We start from the raw sequence: 17,353 nt of genomic DNA, 5'->3' as shown, positions 1-17,353 counted from the left end.
CCTAATGGGAAGTTTTTAGAAAAAAAAATCCCTAAAAAAAAGAAAAACAAAACTCAATTAAATGATAGGGATAGCTCAATGGAATTAAATGTGAAGGAAAAAACCAAACAGGAAAAATAAAGACTCTGATAAAGATCAGTATCATGAGAAAAGTCAAGGAAAACGTTGCAGAGAGGTAGAAGAAGTTTCATGGAATTCAATCACAATACGGAGCGGTCCCTATTTGATCCACAGAAAACTCATTATTGAACTTAGTAAATGGAGTTTGCACTTTGAAGAAATGGACAAGTGGCTTTCTAATCTACTACAGAATCCTATTAATGTGTGGTACTGGGATTATTTTTTTTCCCTGGCACTAATCTAGTAAAGATAGAAAAGTTGGACAAACGGTGCAACCAAAGCACGTGGCTTCACTATGGTTAACGGGGAAAAAAATCAATGGTAAATCATATGAAGGGTTGACTTTTCAATTCCTTTCTGTTATTTAATCATATTGATTGGCAATATTGCCCATTGAACCATGAAACTCAGAGGCGGCCCACATGTGAACCAAAGGAAGAATATATAATGTATTAAATGTCAGTGGAGAATAAATCCTGAAGCTGCTCCTTGGTCTCATTGGCTTTTTTTATCGATGATGTGAATTGTGATCACTATGTAGTAAATATATAATAGTCAGGGCAAATCCTCATTGGCAGGAACAAGTGTTTATACTATGGGATACTATTTATATCCCAGGTTTAGAAAATACATATTGATGAATCTTAGACCTATTGTCTAGTTTAGACCAAATATTTTTTTTATTTTTTATTTTTTTATAATTCTATAATAGAACTTTAAGTTAAAGGAGTTAATTGATAAAAAAATAAAAAATTCCCTATCCACAGGATAGGCGACAGATGCCTAATTGCTATGGATCCCACGCTGGGTTCTGTCTTTTACCCTGAGATTGACTGGTTTCGGGAGTGATGGCCCACTTCGCCACTCACCGACACAACATCAGTGCTGTCAGTGATTGGATTAGCAGGCCATCGAAGATCAGTTCGTCTCAGAAGGTGGGGGCCAGAGCCCTTCAAGGTAAGAGATGGGTCTGTTTGGGAGATCACTGGGGTTCCAGCAGTTGAACACCCCTCCCCTCTTGCTATATGCACTGCGGTCAGACACATCTCCTATTCTTTAGGGATTATGTTTAATTTGCTGAATAAATCCTTTAATATGGGGTGTCTTTTATTTAGGGCCCTCATTTATGGCAAAGAACATAGTGGCACAATATGTGGCACATATGTAATCTCAGGCTAGACAGTCTATGAAAAAATTCCTAATTCATCTCATTGTATACATGCATACATACAGCCAATTTTTTATTTTGCATCCATTTTTTTCAGATTAAGGTCAAAAATGTGTTTGGAAGATAAAATACATCAAGAAGTTTTCCAATGTGTGAACATACCCTAAGAATCTCAGGCTGTTCGATAAATCTGTTGCATTATTACTGAAAAGTATTGTACACGTTGGCCTAAAACTGTGCCCATGGTGTCGCACCTAAAAGAGTACCTATCATCAACTACACGTTCCCTAATCCCACTCCCCATCTGTCCCCGACTCTAATTTACTCTATCCTTGACCTTTTTTTAAATAAATACCTTTCTTATTCCATCTTCTGTAGCTCAGTATGGTGCTGTGTACAAGCAGAAGAAGTGGGTGGGGCCCAGCAGGCGTGACGTCATGTGATGCCTGGCTGGGGCTTACTTCAACCCTTCTTCCTGCATGCGGTGCTCCCCCTCAGGAGCACGCATACAGGCTGAGTACAGGGGAGGGATGGCAGCTTCTGTGTCTCCTCTCTGTTTGGCTTTACACTTGCCATACAGAGAGGAGGAACGTCGGAAGACAGAGCTGCGGTGCCCTGCAGTGATAAGTGCACAGCGCTCGCTCCCACCTGTCTGATTGACAGGCGGGGAGCTGCGCTGAGTCTGCAATTTTGGACTCAATGCCAGGCCAGCGTGAGTCCGAAATCACTGAACCAGGGACTCCTATTGGCCACAGAGTCAAAATCAAAATAGACAAAGAAGGAATCATTTTTTTTAATAACATGCTATTACAAAATTGATCTATATAGAACAAGCTATAAAATATTTAAAACATTTTGATGATAGGTACTCTTTAAGCCACGTCCCATTTTTTTACCAAAGCCATTTTGTGCCTAACCACAAAAATAAGATCAACATAAGCATGTCCAATTTTAGTATATTTTTTCATTCCACACCTTGCAATGTTTTTCTTATTGAAGGTTGCTGTACCAAAGCATTGCCAGGTGTGGAATGAAAGGAGATACTTTTGTAGATTTACCACAGCAGACTATTGACATGGCCTGGTGGTCCGTATACTCTATTTAAACTTTTTGAATCCTATTCCTGTGCTGTTGGTTGTTTCTTTTTTTCAGCACATTCACAATAGGAAATATCTGCCTCAGTGCCTCTCATTCTGTAGAACATGGTACATATAAGCATTTTTCCTTGAGATGGGGCAATTGGCATCAGCCTCATAAGGGTTTTTTGCCTTCCTCTGGATCAACACAGTAGGGACACAATAGGGATATAGGTTGATAGACTCCGGTCTTTTTTCAACCGTATGAGCTATGTAATTATAAAGAAAAACTATTGACTTTAAAGGGAACTCTGTAATGATTTATTCCCCCTTGAGACCCTTCTAACAAACCAAATTTTTCCAAAAAAGAAACTTCTTTTAGTAATATAGTGGAATATAAATACATTGACGCGTACTTATTAGCACAAATTATAGCCCACAATAATATAGATTACAGTACATACTTTATACTCTTGTCATTTATGATTGACACACTCAATTACAATTTATGACCTTTATTGCATGACTTCTTTCTGTCCTCAATTTTACGATGGTTTAATTTTCCTTCCTTGTACCTGCCTGTAATTGGTGACCTTTTCCATCTCCTCATACTATATGTTACTTCATCTTTTTTTTTTTCTTAATGTAACAAAGAATTTGACTGTAAAGCAAATTCATTTTCTACAAAAAATGAATGTGCTGTAAATTATTTACTGTCTATGCTGGATACTTTTAGCCTATTTTCATTCAAAATCCTATAGTTAACAGAAATATCAAAGTTACTTTTGATTCATAAGAGACTAAGCCCACTTTTGGAGTTAAAGGGATACTCCACTGGAAAATATGCCAGAAAGTTAAACACATTTGTAAATTACTTCTATTAAAAATTGTAATCCTTCCTGTACTTATCAGTTGCTATTTGCTCCACAGGAAGTTCTTTTCTTTTTGAATTTCTTTTCTGTCTGACCATAGTGCTCTCTGCTGACACCTCTGTTTATTTTAGGAACTGTCCAGAGCAGGAGAGCTTTTCTATGGTTTGCACCTACTCTAGACAGTTCCTAAAATGGACAGAGGTGTCTGCAGAGAGCACTGTGGTCAGACAGAAAGGAAATTCAAAAAGAAAATAACTTCCTGTGGAGCAAATAGCAGTTGATTATGTTTAACTTTCTGGCACCAGTTGATTTAAAAAAAAAAAATGTCTTCCAGTGGAGTACCCCTTTAACAATGTAGCAGAATTAACAGTAAGACTTGGTGCATTAAATGTAGAAGTTCTGAACCGTTAGGGTTTTCAGAATCCTACCAATCATTAGAACAAGAAGTGACATGCTTCTGTGAAAAAAAGTTTTGTTAAATAATGGGGTCACCTTAAACATGGATTCTTGACTATTGTTATTAGCTTTGGAACAGCATTCCAAATATCAGCCTTCTGAACTCCAAGGTGTGAGAGTTATATTGGGGTAGAATATAAGAACTTTGACTTAAGAGGGTTGACTAGGGACAATGCTTTTTAAATATGGATGGTTGTGGTGTAAAAATAAATAAATAAATAAATACTCGCCTCCCTGGATCCTACACAGCTCCTGGCTAGTCTAAGGTCATCCATTCTCCACTTTTCCGCACTTCTTTCTGCCTTTGAAAGGAACTGTCTCAGCAAAAACTGCCTCCTCAGCCACATACTGGCCACAGAAGTGTCCTTCCTTAGTCAGTGACTGGCTGAAAAAGCAGTCCAGAAGAAGAAGCAATGATAAGTGGGGACCGGATGATGTCAGATTAGAAACTGCGGGGAATTGAGTTGGTAAGTATGAATTATTTTTTATTTTTACACCACCCCTATATATATAAAAAAAAAAGCTATATATAAAAAAAATGTCCCCGGACGTTACCTTTAAGGCTGATTGCAAAAAAAAAAAAAATGCATTTAAAATGCATCACCTTTAGGGAGGGTATATGAAAACACTGAATCTCCCATTTCTGGACTAACTTCACCTCCTATTCTGACATCACTTAGTGTTTGGCCACAATTGGCTGAAGCTGCACCTCACAGACCACTTGTTCTGCCTGTGCTCTGTATGCACATAATACGAGCACCCTTGGTTCTCTGTTTGTAATTCGGCTTTTAGTAAAATACCATGTTATTTTTTTACCAAATTATATAAAAGTAAAGTAATAATTTCTGTATATTCTATTTACAATATTCAAAAGCTAAATATTGATTTTTTTAAAGCATTTTTTATATGAATCGCGATCTAGCGTTTATTGTAAAACCCAACGAATTGCCAAGAAGGTTGATCTAAACTATACAAAAAAGATGGCATGGTATAAAATAAAAACAACTTTTCAGACACATGGAAAATAAATTTATTATTTTTTTTAAATGAAGAAAAAAAATCCAACAACTGAAAATGAAAACAATGAAAACCATGATGTATGACAGTAACATGCAGGAATGATAATGTGAAAAAAATTAACAATAAAAATCAATATCATAATATAAACAATAATAGCATCATATAAATGACAGAACAGAAAAATTGAATATGCATTTAAAAAAAACAAAAAAAAAAACAGAAAATGCCTTACAATTAAGTCTAAATATTGGCACAGTTATCAAGCATTAATATTTCAATGATTTCAATGATCTTAAAGTAAAAAAAAAAAACATTTTAAATTGATAGTGAATACAAATTTGCAGTCAAAATAATATTTAATGCGAATTGTGCGTTATTAAATAATGCTTAATCCTATTACATATAAAGAAGATATAAGTAAAAAACAAACTGACTGCCTCACATTGATGGATCTATTGACGTTTGTAGACGTAGTCTGATTATAATAATACTCATATGTACCTTCACATCCTCTTTCCATTGGCCCATGACACAAAAGAGCATCAGAGATTAAGTCTGGAAGACGTCCGTTAAGATCAACAGATGCAAGGCAGCCCTGAAATCCTTCCTTGGCATGGACGAGCTTTGGCAAGGTTTTATACATTTCTTTGGCAACACCTCCTATGTATAGGTCACCTTGGAGAAACAAAAGACAAAACAATTGTAAGGATAAAGAATGATCAAATATAGTACATCCTGAAACTATATACAACTACAGTAATTATCCAAGTCCAAATATAAAACATTTTCTAAACATTTTTGTAAAAAAATAAATGTTTATACAATTTTTTGCAATGTCTTCTAGAATATCAACATTATCTGAAAAATAAGTTTTAAATGATATTTGAAGGGAACATCTTAAGTTAACAATGTTTTTTGTGTATAGCATGGAAGAGAGGAGGAGGAGCGGAAATAAGACAAAAGTTACTTTGCCTGAACCACAAGTCACTGGGTGGTCCTTGTTGGCTTCCTCCCACCCCAGCAACTACATTGACAGATATCCTCCCGGGTAGGGAGAAGCCATAGGGAACAACTCTGATGACTTGAGGTAACATGAAAATGATGGCAGGGCCCCTTCAAATATAAGGCATCCTTGTATAAAGCAAGATGAGCTTAACAGATTGATACTTGAAGCTTTGTGGGAAAATATTTAATATAACATGCAGTCTATAATGCAGACTCACTCAATTATAGACAGCCTTCCCTTTATAAGCATACAAAGCATACAAAGGTATCTGTCAATCATCCAGTAGAACTGCCCAGTGGAAACTTTGCCAGAGTGAACAGATTTTATTTAAAAAAAGGAAAACTAAATGTTTTCCACAAAAAGTATGCTTTTAGAAACAGTACCGATCATTAAATTAAAAAAAAGTACACTTAAAAATTATTTTAAAAAAAAAAAAAAAAACAGAAAAAAATGTCCCTGCAGGAGTAAAAAAAAAAAAAAAGTGAAAAGCAAGAGGAAATAATCTATATAAAAAAAATATGTGTAACCAAAAGTTAAAGGTCAAGTGAAGATCAATGGACCCAAGAACACACTGACTTCCAGGTGTGATAAATGTTTTTCCTCCTGCAGAAACACCAACTGGTAAAAGAGAATCTGCTTCTAGTGAGGTTCTGGTGGTTACACATAATCAAAAACGGGTCAGACAGATTCTGTATGTTGCCAAATGTCAAGGTTAAAAAATAATTTTCTGGGCTCCAGGGAGACAGCCTTAAAGCCAACTGTGTATTCCTATGCTTCATTCTGTCTGGCTGTAGACTTAATATCATTGTAAGCCAAAGATGAAGGTTAAGCCACACAGTAAGTAGATAAGAAAAATAAATAACCCTGGGAAGCCTGAGGAACTAATGGATATACTGCAAGGGGAAAAACTCCATGTACTGTGTCAGCCCTGTACTTTTCTTATACAGAGATGGAGAAGAAAACTATCTTCAGATACAGTGCAGTGTTGTGTCTGTAGAAATTAGATATATAGCCATAAAAGTGCACATTGTTTAAATGAACCATGATTCATTGGGGAAATCCTAGGCGGCTTTTGCATACCCTGTTGGACTTTCTTGATAAAATTTTCCCTCTACCAAAACCGGAGGAGATCTATCAATCAGAGTTGATGGGGTGAAACCACCAGAGACTACCCTGATGGCTCAGGGTTTAGGCAGCTTGAAAAGGATAAATGGCTCTCCTTAATATAACATATTCCATATGGGAGTTCCATCTCTAGGACACCACCCATAATGGAAAGAAGGACCATCTTACCCATCTAAGTACTCACAGAATGACATAGGAGCATGGGCTCTCTTCATTCAGATCTGTGAAATCTGTCCACTTCTGAGGTATGTTTAAAAGGAGTTTTCCCAAAAATACAATTGTATAACCTATACACAGATCACCTAATGGTGCCTCCCATTTGAATGAAGTGGTGGTGAAGTATGGGTGCTCCTACTTCATTAAACGTCAATGAAGATTTTGAAGATAGGTGAGTGATGCTTTTTAACAATCTCTTGCACGCATGCCCAACTATGGAATGGATAACATAGGACCCTAGTTCTCATAGGCAGTGAGGTCCTGGCCATTACCTTAGATGTAAGACACTTATGACCTAACCTAATGATAGCTAAAAAAAAAAAAAAAAAAACTTTTGTACGAGATGGGTAAAACCCTTTAAAGGAAACTTATCACTTTCATGCAGCCTGAACCATTAGTCATTTTGGCAGGTCTATGGGTTCCCCCACAAGCCATTATGATTGGTTCTCTTTAGGAAGTTAGCATCAACATCAAGTTCTATTTATTAACAAATAAAAAATAAATAAACATAATATTTATAAGTCTTACGCATACTGTAAAGTGAAATATTGTAAGACAAGGAAGGTCGAAAAATTATTTCTCACCTTTCTTTACAGAAGGAAAAAAAGTAAGTGAAGCTCCTATAAAGAGACATATTACTAAGGCATCAGCTGAGACAGCAGGTCTAAAATCACCAAAACTTTATTATATGCTTCACTAGTCAGAGCTTGAATAAACAGTGCATGCCTATTTAGTGAGGCTCATAGATGACCTTCATCCACTGAGCACGATACGGAGGCTGCTTATCCATACACTTGGAAAATCATCTCAAGGTCTATGATAATAAACAATGTAGCTTTATGATTTGTATACAGTGACATGAAACACAGCTGGAAACCAAAATTATTAGATAAACAACACAATCACTTGTTCAAACATGAACAGCAAAAGGAGAGGCTGAAAGGAATCTGGATAATATTTGGATATAGTCTGACAAAATTACAAAACATTTAAAACATTTTTTAGGTTATTGTTTTTTCAAATAATGATGTACAGTATTTTGTATATGGTAAATCGAGGACTGAAAGTACACAATTTACCTACCTCGGGGCAAACTATTGTTCTATACTATTGACAAATATATTTTAAATTCTAGCAAATGTATATATATATATATATATATATATATATATATATATATATATATATATTATGCATCAGCCGATACCTTTGGGTATTGCGTGACTGGTATGAGAAAACTTAAAGGGGTACTCCGGCCCTAGAACTCTTATCTCCTATCCAAAGGATAGGGGATAAGATGTCTGATCGAGGGGTTCCACCGCTGGGGAACCCACAATCTCTCCTGCAGCACCCACTTGTCATCAGCCTCAAGGAGCAAATATCGCTCAATGTCTGGTGACTCACGATAGAGGGGCCGGAGTATCGTGACGTAACAGATCCGCCCCTTCATGGCATAGTAGCCAAAGCCCTTCACAAGCTGACCCAAAATTCTATGCATCAACTAATTTTTTTATAACAATGTGGATAAAAATAGGGGTCCCCTGAAGGGTACCCCGGCTCTCCCCAGGAATGAATCGGATCGACCCTCACACAAAGCACGGGCCAACACGCCCCTTCCATTCATCTCTATGGGTGCTGTATTTCCAACTCTTCCATAGAGATACACAGAGGGGATGTGTCAGCCATCACTTTGTGCAGGGGTTGACACACCCCATTGCCTGGCAGAGCCGACGTCCCATGCAGGAGATTCTCAGCAGTTGGGCCTAAGTAATCTAAAATGTATCCCCTATCCTTTGGATAGGAGATAAATTTATGTGCACAATAGTTCTTTAAATAAGTAGAATAGTAAAGAAGAGAACAAAGAGATCAAGTAAATGCCACAAAAATTATATCTCATTATGAAGTTTCACAAAAATAAAGGGTTATATTTCCCACACTATTTAAGCACTTTTCTATTAGTAATGGACTGAATCACTCTGTCATCCTATTACATACTGTATATAGCTATAGTATAATCAGAATAAGCAGTGAGGAAGGGCTCCTGCAGCAGCCAGTTGCCTTACAGCTTGGCTACCTGATGCAACACCTGCTGGAGGAGAATAATGAGGTAAACAGATAGACAGCTCTATCTATTAAAATGCTTACGTTTTTAATTTATAACAACAAATTGACTAAATACAATGCAAATATGTTTAATATGGTAGGAACATAGCTGATGGGGCTTTTGGGGCACGTAGCATCATTATTTACAAACTTCTTATACATTTTTTACTACAATTTGATGCAGAATAATATAAATACTGTATAAAGTGAAAAATAATCTCTACAATACTATTCCTGAATATAGGAATGTTGTTCAACTTTTATTTTATTTCTGTCTTTGCCTCTTTGTCTTTGTTCCCATTGATATACCCTACAGGAGTTTCTTTGTTCCAAATTTTTGTTCATTGGAGTTAAGACTTTCTTTTCTTAACTTAGTCAAGTTATTTTCCTTGACTTTGCCGCAGACTTGACAGACTTAAACTGGCAAAGCTCCAACTTCCTGAAGCATTTCGCAGTTTTGCTGTGTAGCTGGAAAATTACGTGTTGTTCCGCTTAAAAAGTGATTGTTCATAAGGAAGTGTTCAGCTACTTTTGTAACTCTCGTGCCCTTATTGATTTAACATTAGTTTAAAGACACATTATTAACTGAGGTCTAGATCTTTTTGTATTGTCATTAACCTTTAAACGGAGAGGTTTTTAGCTACATCTCAGGTGACAAGGCTTATGGTCACAATGGTAAGGATTATTCAAGGCCTTATTTATTTTTCTATTTTCTGCTGTATATATATATATATATATATTCTCATTTATTAGTGGCAGTCAAATCCTCTGTGTTGGCAGGTTCCAGCCAAATAGGAAATGCCTGGTCAATCTCCACGTGTGATATTTTCCAGACTTAACTCGGTCATAGTATAAATTCAGATTTTAGGGCTACGGGTTCAAGACATTATAGATTTTTCTTCTTAAATCAATATGTTATTGCTACTGAAGGCTCACACTGTAAAGCATTTCAGGGTCAGCATGTTCAGAGGGCTCCAGTGATGCATATAACTGTCTATAATAAGAGGAATAACCAAGATATATATGCTGGAAGGAAAGCATTAATTTCTTATCATTTTTATTTTAAATACAGTTATTTATTGTTTTTTACCTTGGAAAATAAACTTGTATTAGTTTACCCACCAGTAATCTAGTCTACAATATATTACAATATTCTATAGAAGCAAATTGTTACTCTGTAAATCTATGTTATTATTTCACACATTACATAGTTAGAATATTACATAGCTTGTATGGTTGAAAAGAAGACATATGTCCGCAAGTTCAACCAAGGGCAGAAAGAAGATGTTGATTAATGGAGGGGTATGAGTAACTATAGATCTTCCCCCCTATTAATTGAGAGCAATGTTGCCTTCAAAATCTGCCCCAAAAAAGAAAAAAATGGCTATAGCACTGGATCAACACTCAAATTTTATATGTTTATGACAATAATGATGTTATCATTGTTCTAAGAATTTGTCTTAGCCTTTTTCTGAAGCCATTAAAGTGGTGCCCAGTGAAAAAAAACTAATTCCCTATCTGCAGGATAGGGAATAAGTGTCTGAACGTGGGGGGTCCAATCGCTGGGACATCCTGTGATCTCCAGAACAGGGCCCTGGCTCTCATATAGAGTGCATGATGCAAACGACACATGCTCACTTCATTTCTACAGAAGCGCCGAAGATGCCTAGTACTGTACTCTCTAAGAGTTGGGGTTCCTAGCAGAACAATACCCCCTCGCCTCACAATCAAACACTTATTCCCTATCCCCCAGCTCTCCTTCCACGCAGGTCAGGGGTCGGCACACACCCTCCCTTCATCTCTATGGGAGAGCCAGAGATACACGAGTACAATGTGCTTGTGTATCAACAGCTCTCCCAGAGAGATGAATGGAGGGGATGTGCTGACCCCTGTTCCATGCACCAGGAGAGCTCTAGTGATCAGACACTAATCCCCTATCCCAACATTTTTAGAATGTTCTTCATATGGAACTTCCATGAACGCACTTTTATTGGAAATAGACTTAAAGCATATAAGAAAATTAAAATAAATTCCCCCTCAATAGAATGAAATAATATAGACTTTTCATTCCTCTGTTCTAGTCTCAGTTAACCAGGTTGTGTTCCCTTTAAATCTTTAGTGTTTAACCTGAGTAATTTTTTTCTTTTTTTTTTCTTTTCTTCATCTCATTACAATGATTAGACTTCTTTGGTCCTTCCTTATTGTGCAGCATTATTAATAATGCATACCTACTTATAAGGTCTTAATGGCATTAAGATCTATACTTAGATTTCATCCAAACTGGATATTGGACATGTTTGTTTTTACAAAGCTCTTAGCTGTCTATGTATAGGAACAAGTTATTTTAGATCCAAGAGACCGATAATACATGAAGATGGAAATACTGTTTAAAGTGTCTATTAAGTTGCTACTTTTTCAGGGTTGTTAACAGACCTTGAGGTTTTATAGAAGAGTTACTTTGTCCATTTGTTTCTTAGGGCTCATATCACCAAGCATGTCTTATGGAGAAACTTGAGAGGCTTACAGATTGCTAAGGTTTTGACTTAACTAACACCATGTAGTACATTCAGGAATAGACACCCATCTCCAATTACTTCCAGTTTTTAACCAAATTTAAAGAAACAGATTATAACGTCTTAATTTAGCCTGCATGGTACAAATCCATATTCTAGGAGACCTGGGACCATTGGAACATGCATATTCTCCAAATGTTTTTAAAAGTGACACTTTAAGCACCAATATAGGCACGTACTACTCGACATGACACCGGATAGTGGACATTTCTTAACACTTAAGACCTCAAACTATTATAGATACAGATGCAACAGCTTGAAGTGTAATGTAAGATAAAAGGATAAGACAACCTTCTTAGCTAGAATTGAAAAGCTGCTGGTTAATTTAGTAGATTTTAGCAGTTGCTAGCATGATTCCTGTCCAAATAAATTGCCAGGGGTGAATTCTACTATTCAGACCCTGTTATTTAACACATTGTCATCTTCTTTATAAAGATTAGCTTTAAACCAGATATCCATGATAGCATAAGACATGAATGTCTACAATGTCTTACAATGTCCATAACATACATATCAACGGTACTCTATATGGCTTCTAAATGTCACAGGCTGAGATGTAAAATACAGAAATACATTTAAATTCAAAGGCCAAAATACTTAGTAAAACCGTATAAGCAATGTTAAACGCCCCAAAGGGGACACCTGCCGTCTATAAGAATAGTCTTGATTTTCTCTAGCACAGTTTCATGTTCTCCCAGGACCGCTCTTTAAATAACATGGCACTAGTTACCAGAAACAGAACTACAAAAGGCTCCATTCAATGGGAAAAAATATCCTGTCCCTCATCTAGACAAGACTGACTAACAAAGGTCTATTCATTTCCAGCATAAAGTATCGCCTTGTGTGCGCGTGTCCTGCTGGAGGTGCATACATTCCTAATTTGTTGTTATTAGCAGTCCGTACCTGTGCTGGAAGAGTGAGAAAATGCAAAAATTAAATGCATCTCATAAGATGTAAAGGTTTGAACATTCTGTGCTGGCAGAACAAATCGATCTTAAATTAGAAAGTATGCCGGCCAGTAGAGATGAGCGAATTTTTGAACAATTTGATTCGGACGATTCGCCAAATTTTCCGAAAATACTTGGTTCAGTCTGAATTTATTCGGGCAAATCTCTATTAAAAACAGCTATTTTGGGCCTACAGAGAGCCTCAATAGGGGTGTAGAACACTTTGCCTTGCTGTGTGCTAGGTTAGTAAAATAATATTGTTATTCAGCATGACATGCAGATTAGAGGCGTCGCTATTAGAATCACTGTCTCAGAGTAGCACAATGACAGAGCCTGGAGGTGGCATCAGCATGAGGAGACCATATAGTGGCTGAATGACACAGCCTGGAGTTGGTGGCAGCATGAGGAAACCATTTAGTGGCTGAATAACACAGCCTGGAGGTGGCGGAAGCATGAGGAGACCATGTAGTGGCAGTAGGAGCTCGGGCCTCTCGCTGCAACTCCTGCTGTCACTTGCCCCTAGTCTGCTGTGACCTCTGCCTGCGCCTGATGAATTAAGGCCTCTTCCACTCCTCTGTGCATGTCCTTGCACTTCTCTGCCTGACATACTTGTGCGTATATGAGGGGAGGACAATACGCTCGACTACGCTTAAAACAGTATTTGTCTACAACATCAGCAGGTCTGTACTTTTGGCTGGCCTTTCACAGTAACTAGGCCCTTAAGACTTTAAAATGAACAAAATGGTACACCACTTAGATGTACGTATGTGGTATGCCCTTGAGAGGGAAGTACAATGCACTCCAGTACACTTAAAACAGTATTTGTCTACAACACCAGCAGGTGTGAACTTTTGGATGGCCTTTCACAGCAACTAGGCCCTTAAGACTTTAACAGGAACAAAATGGTACACCACTTAGATGTACGAATGTGGCATGCACTTATGAGGGGGAGAACAATGCATTTCAGTACACATAAAACAGTATTTGTCTACAACACCAGCAGGTGTGTACTCTTGGCTGGCCTTTCATAGCAACTAGGCACTTGAGACTTTAACAGAAACAAAATGATACACCCCGCACAAGTTACACTTAATAGAGGACAATACGCTTTTAGTGCTCTGCTCACCCTAACTGGCTCCCTACGGTTTTATCAGTTGTTGTACACACCAGTGCTGCAGCACACAGTCGCTGTGTAATACACCCACAATTGCACTTTCTCTCTCAATCTCTCTCTCTTCCCTATCAGTGCTTCTAGGCTGGATTTGGGCTTGACGTGAATCTCTGCTGTAATACACCCACAATTGCTCTCTCTCTCTCTCTCTCAATCTCTCTGCCTTCACTATCAGTGCTTCTAGGCTGGATTTAGGATTAAGGTGAATTGCTGCTTTAAAAAAAAGTTTTTCTGTGCAACACACTGCTCTTTGTCCCTCTCTCTCTGCAACAGAACGCTGATGTGACTGGCCGCAAGATAACTGCCGATTATATAGGGCTGTGGCATCACATGGGTGGCTGGCTGCTGATGGCTGGAACCTGCATGTGACTCAGGGTCATCCCACCTACTTCCCTTCCCGCCTTACCTTCCCGCCTTGCCTTCCCAGAGTTCCTTGCCCCATGTCCTCACATGTGGATCCACCATTTAAGATGCCGTGGAGCCTGGACCACACTAAATGGAGTTTAATGAAGCGATTTGTGCGATCGAATCGTGGCGATATTCGCATTCGTTGTGAATCAAATTTTTCCTGAAATTCGTAACGAATTTGAATTTTCCAGATTCAATTCGCTCATCCTTACTGGCCAGGTAAAGGAAAAAGAACTGTAGACAGTCTATATTATAATGATCCTCTGGTGCACATCACCAGCCAGCCTAGCCGAGGCAAAGAAAAGCATCTAACAAAACCACACAGATTGTTTAATTCCACACTAATAAGCAGGTAAAAAGTATGCACAGTGCTGTAATATACGTCTATACAATCTCAAAATTGGTTAGAGCCCTAACACAGTACCCATACCACTCTATGCATGCCTCCGATTTCGCACAAAGGATTTTCCTGTTGAATTTGTAAACTGTATACAGTAGATTTAAATAATACAATAGACTGTTAAAGAAACATTTTTGATGTATTATAGATTAATGTATGCAGAATAACTTTCTAATTGCATATTATTAAAAAATATGCTTATTTCTATTTATTTTTCCACTTTGAAAAAATGACCACTAGGGGTCTCCCTACCAGTCCTGGCTGCAAGCCCTTTTTATAGATTTCAGACTCATGCTGGAGTCCTAAATCTCAGACTGCAGCCAGGACACAGACAAGCTAAGCACTGCTCCCTGCCTGTCAATCAGACAGGCGGGAGCCAGCACTGTGCTCATAGCACAGCAGGGCATACTCCTGACTCTGCCTTACTGCATGCCTTCATTAATTATATTATCTGAGCTCTGATCTTTCTTCTCTATGCACATGCAGTTGTAAACAGAGAGGAGAAGATTCAGAGCAGCCAGCTGCTGTGTTCACAACCTCTATGCTTTCCTCCCTCACACTAGGACAGCTGAATGAGCAGCCAAGAAGACAATAAATTAAGTAGAAAGAGGGGGTTTTGAATGAAAAGAAACACTGGGACAGTGTCAGTGAGAGTCAGGGACAGATAGGGGAAATTAGGGAGAGTTTAGATCATGATATAAGCAAATTGAAAGGGATATTACCATGTATAACAATAATAATAATTCTTAATATAGCACATACAGATTCCCCAGTGCTGTATACTCAAATTGGCCCCTGTCCCAACTGGGGCTCACAATATAAATTCACCTATTGGTATGGGTTGGATGAAACCCACACAAACAAAGAGAGAACATGCAAACTCTTTGGTGGGATTTGAACCTAGAACTGCGGCACTGCAAGACAACAATGCTAACCCCTGAGCCAATATGCTAAATCATGTTAAAATCTGGGGGTATTAAAATAGAGTGTGTTGGGTTTACTGCATTTAGGATCTTTTTACATTGGTTTGGAAAAGACTGCATTAAAAGGATTTCACCCATTAGTAATGCACTGAACTCTTGTTCTGGAGGAATGTTGAAAACATGAACTCTTACTTTATAACAGTGTTTCCAAAACAGGATGTCTTTGACTGTTGCAAAACTACTACTCCAAGCATGCCCGGACAGCCTTCAGCTGTCCAGGCATGCTCAAAGTAGTAGTTTTGCAACAGTTGGAGGCACTCTGGTTGGAAAACACTGCTTTATAACATGCTTCCATGTAAGATAAGCATCACAAAACTTTCCTATGTTAGTGTCAACACAAATGGACCTGTCCACTCAGTGTCCCACTCAGCCCATCATTGGCTTAGTAATGAGTTCCTTGTACTGACATGGGCACAAGAAAGTCCACCATAAGAATGTCAGCTGTGGGGAAGCAGGGAAGTTCAGTATACTTTTCTTCATCCCAATGATCAGCAGCCCACGCACAGTTAGGTTATGTTCATGTGGTAGAATTTCCGAGCAGAATCCAGCAGAAAAATTCCACTTGGAAATTCTGCTGCAGCAGTCGCGTTGTTTTCAATAGGAATCTGATGCACCGTGCACACGGAGGAAACATCTGCCATGGAAATTCTGATTCCAGTCTCTGGAGCAAGAACTGCCATGTCAATTTGTTCTGCAGAATCCACTTGGAAATGCAGTGCCATCTATGGAGACACATAGACACAATTCCAAGAGGTCCTAGCACTGACATGTTCTGCTGATGGCCGCTTTCTGTAGGATGTCTGCCCAGATATTTTTCAGGCGGACATTACACCATGTGAACATAGACTTAGTTAGAAATATCTATGGAAGGGCTCTGGGCCACCCACATGTTACAGCAGCATCCAGGTCCTGACAGCAAACCCCCAACCGCACTTCCCCTAAGGCTACTTATGTTGATAGAGGAGCGCCACTGGCTGCAAGTGAGTTACACTGCCTCCGCAGCGCAGCTAGGTCCTGTAAGTGGCACCTGCAAGTTACAGCAGCATTCAGGTTTTGACCAAACCCAAGTCCTTCCCCTCCTTCCCCCTTGCTTATGATCATTTAGGTCGTGACAGGCCCCGGGGAAGCAATTTGTGTGGATATGGGGGCAATGCAAAGACTATTGGGGCAATGTCAGGGGATATGGGGGGGCAAAGTCACTGGATAGGGGAGCAATGTGAGGAATATGGGGGCAATGTAAATAATATGGGGGCAATGTAAGGGAATATGGGGCCACATGAGGTGCCTGCTATATGGGGGCAATGTAAAGCACTATTACTGTGTCGAGCAGAAAATATGAATACTATGTATAGAAAGCTTGTGTATAGCTGGTATCCATGTGGCCACTGTATGTGGGAATATTGATCTTTGTATAGCAGATTTTATTCAGTAACAGTATGGTGAAAATAAATGGTTAGGCCTAGGGTCAGGGCCAAAGGGGCGGAGCCAAAGTGATCTCTGGAATAGCCTTTTTATGGCTATAAAGCAGCAGTAGAAAAAGGTTGGGGCGCTCTCTCGTGGGTGATGGGGGTGTGGTGGAGTTGTCAGAAACCACTGCCCTCTGGGTGGTGTGATGTCCCTCTGAGGTTATCAACGGTGAGAGCGCCTCACCTGGTGAGTGTGAAGTGGAAGGTAGTAGCGGCAGTTGTGCTGCTCGAGACCCCCTGTCC

General features: G+C 38.7%; 1 protein-coding gene across 10 annotated transcripts in view; it reads right to left on the bottom strand.

The window, feature by feature from the left end:
- NRXN1 (neurexin 1) overlaps positions 1 to 17,353 on the bottom strand; it is a 1,474,530-nt gene that overhangs the window by 616,231 nt on the left and 840,946 nt on the right. For all 10 annotated transcript variants that reach the window (XM_056568026.1, XM_056568028.1, XM_056568034.1 and 7 more), the window contains one exon: positions 5,214 to 5,387. In XM_056568026.1, the coding sequence (XP_056424001.1) occupies positions 5,214 to 5,387 (174 nt within the window). The remainder of the gene's footprint in view (positions 1 to 5,213; positions 5,388 to 17,353) is intronic.

The sequence above is a fragment of the Hyla sarda genome, chromosome 3 (assembly GCF_029499605.1).
Source record: "Hyla sarda isolate aHylSar1 chromosome 3, aHylSar1.hap1, whole genome shotgun sequence".
Lineage (NCBI taxonomy): Eukaryota > Metazoa > Chordata > Amphibia > Anura > Hylidae > Hyla > Hyla sarda.
This window is presented reverse-complemented; position numbering and strand designations above follow the sequence as displayed.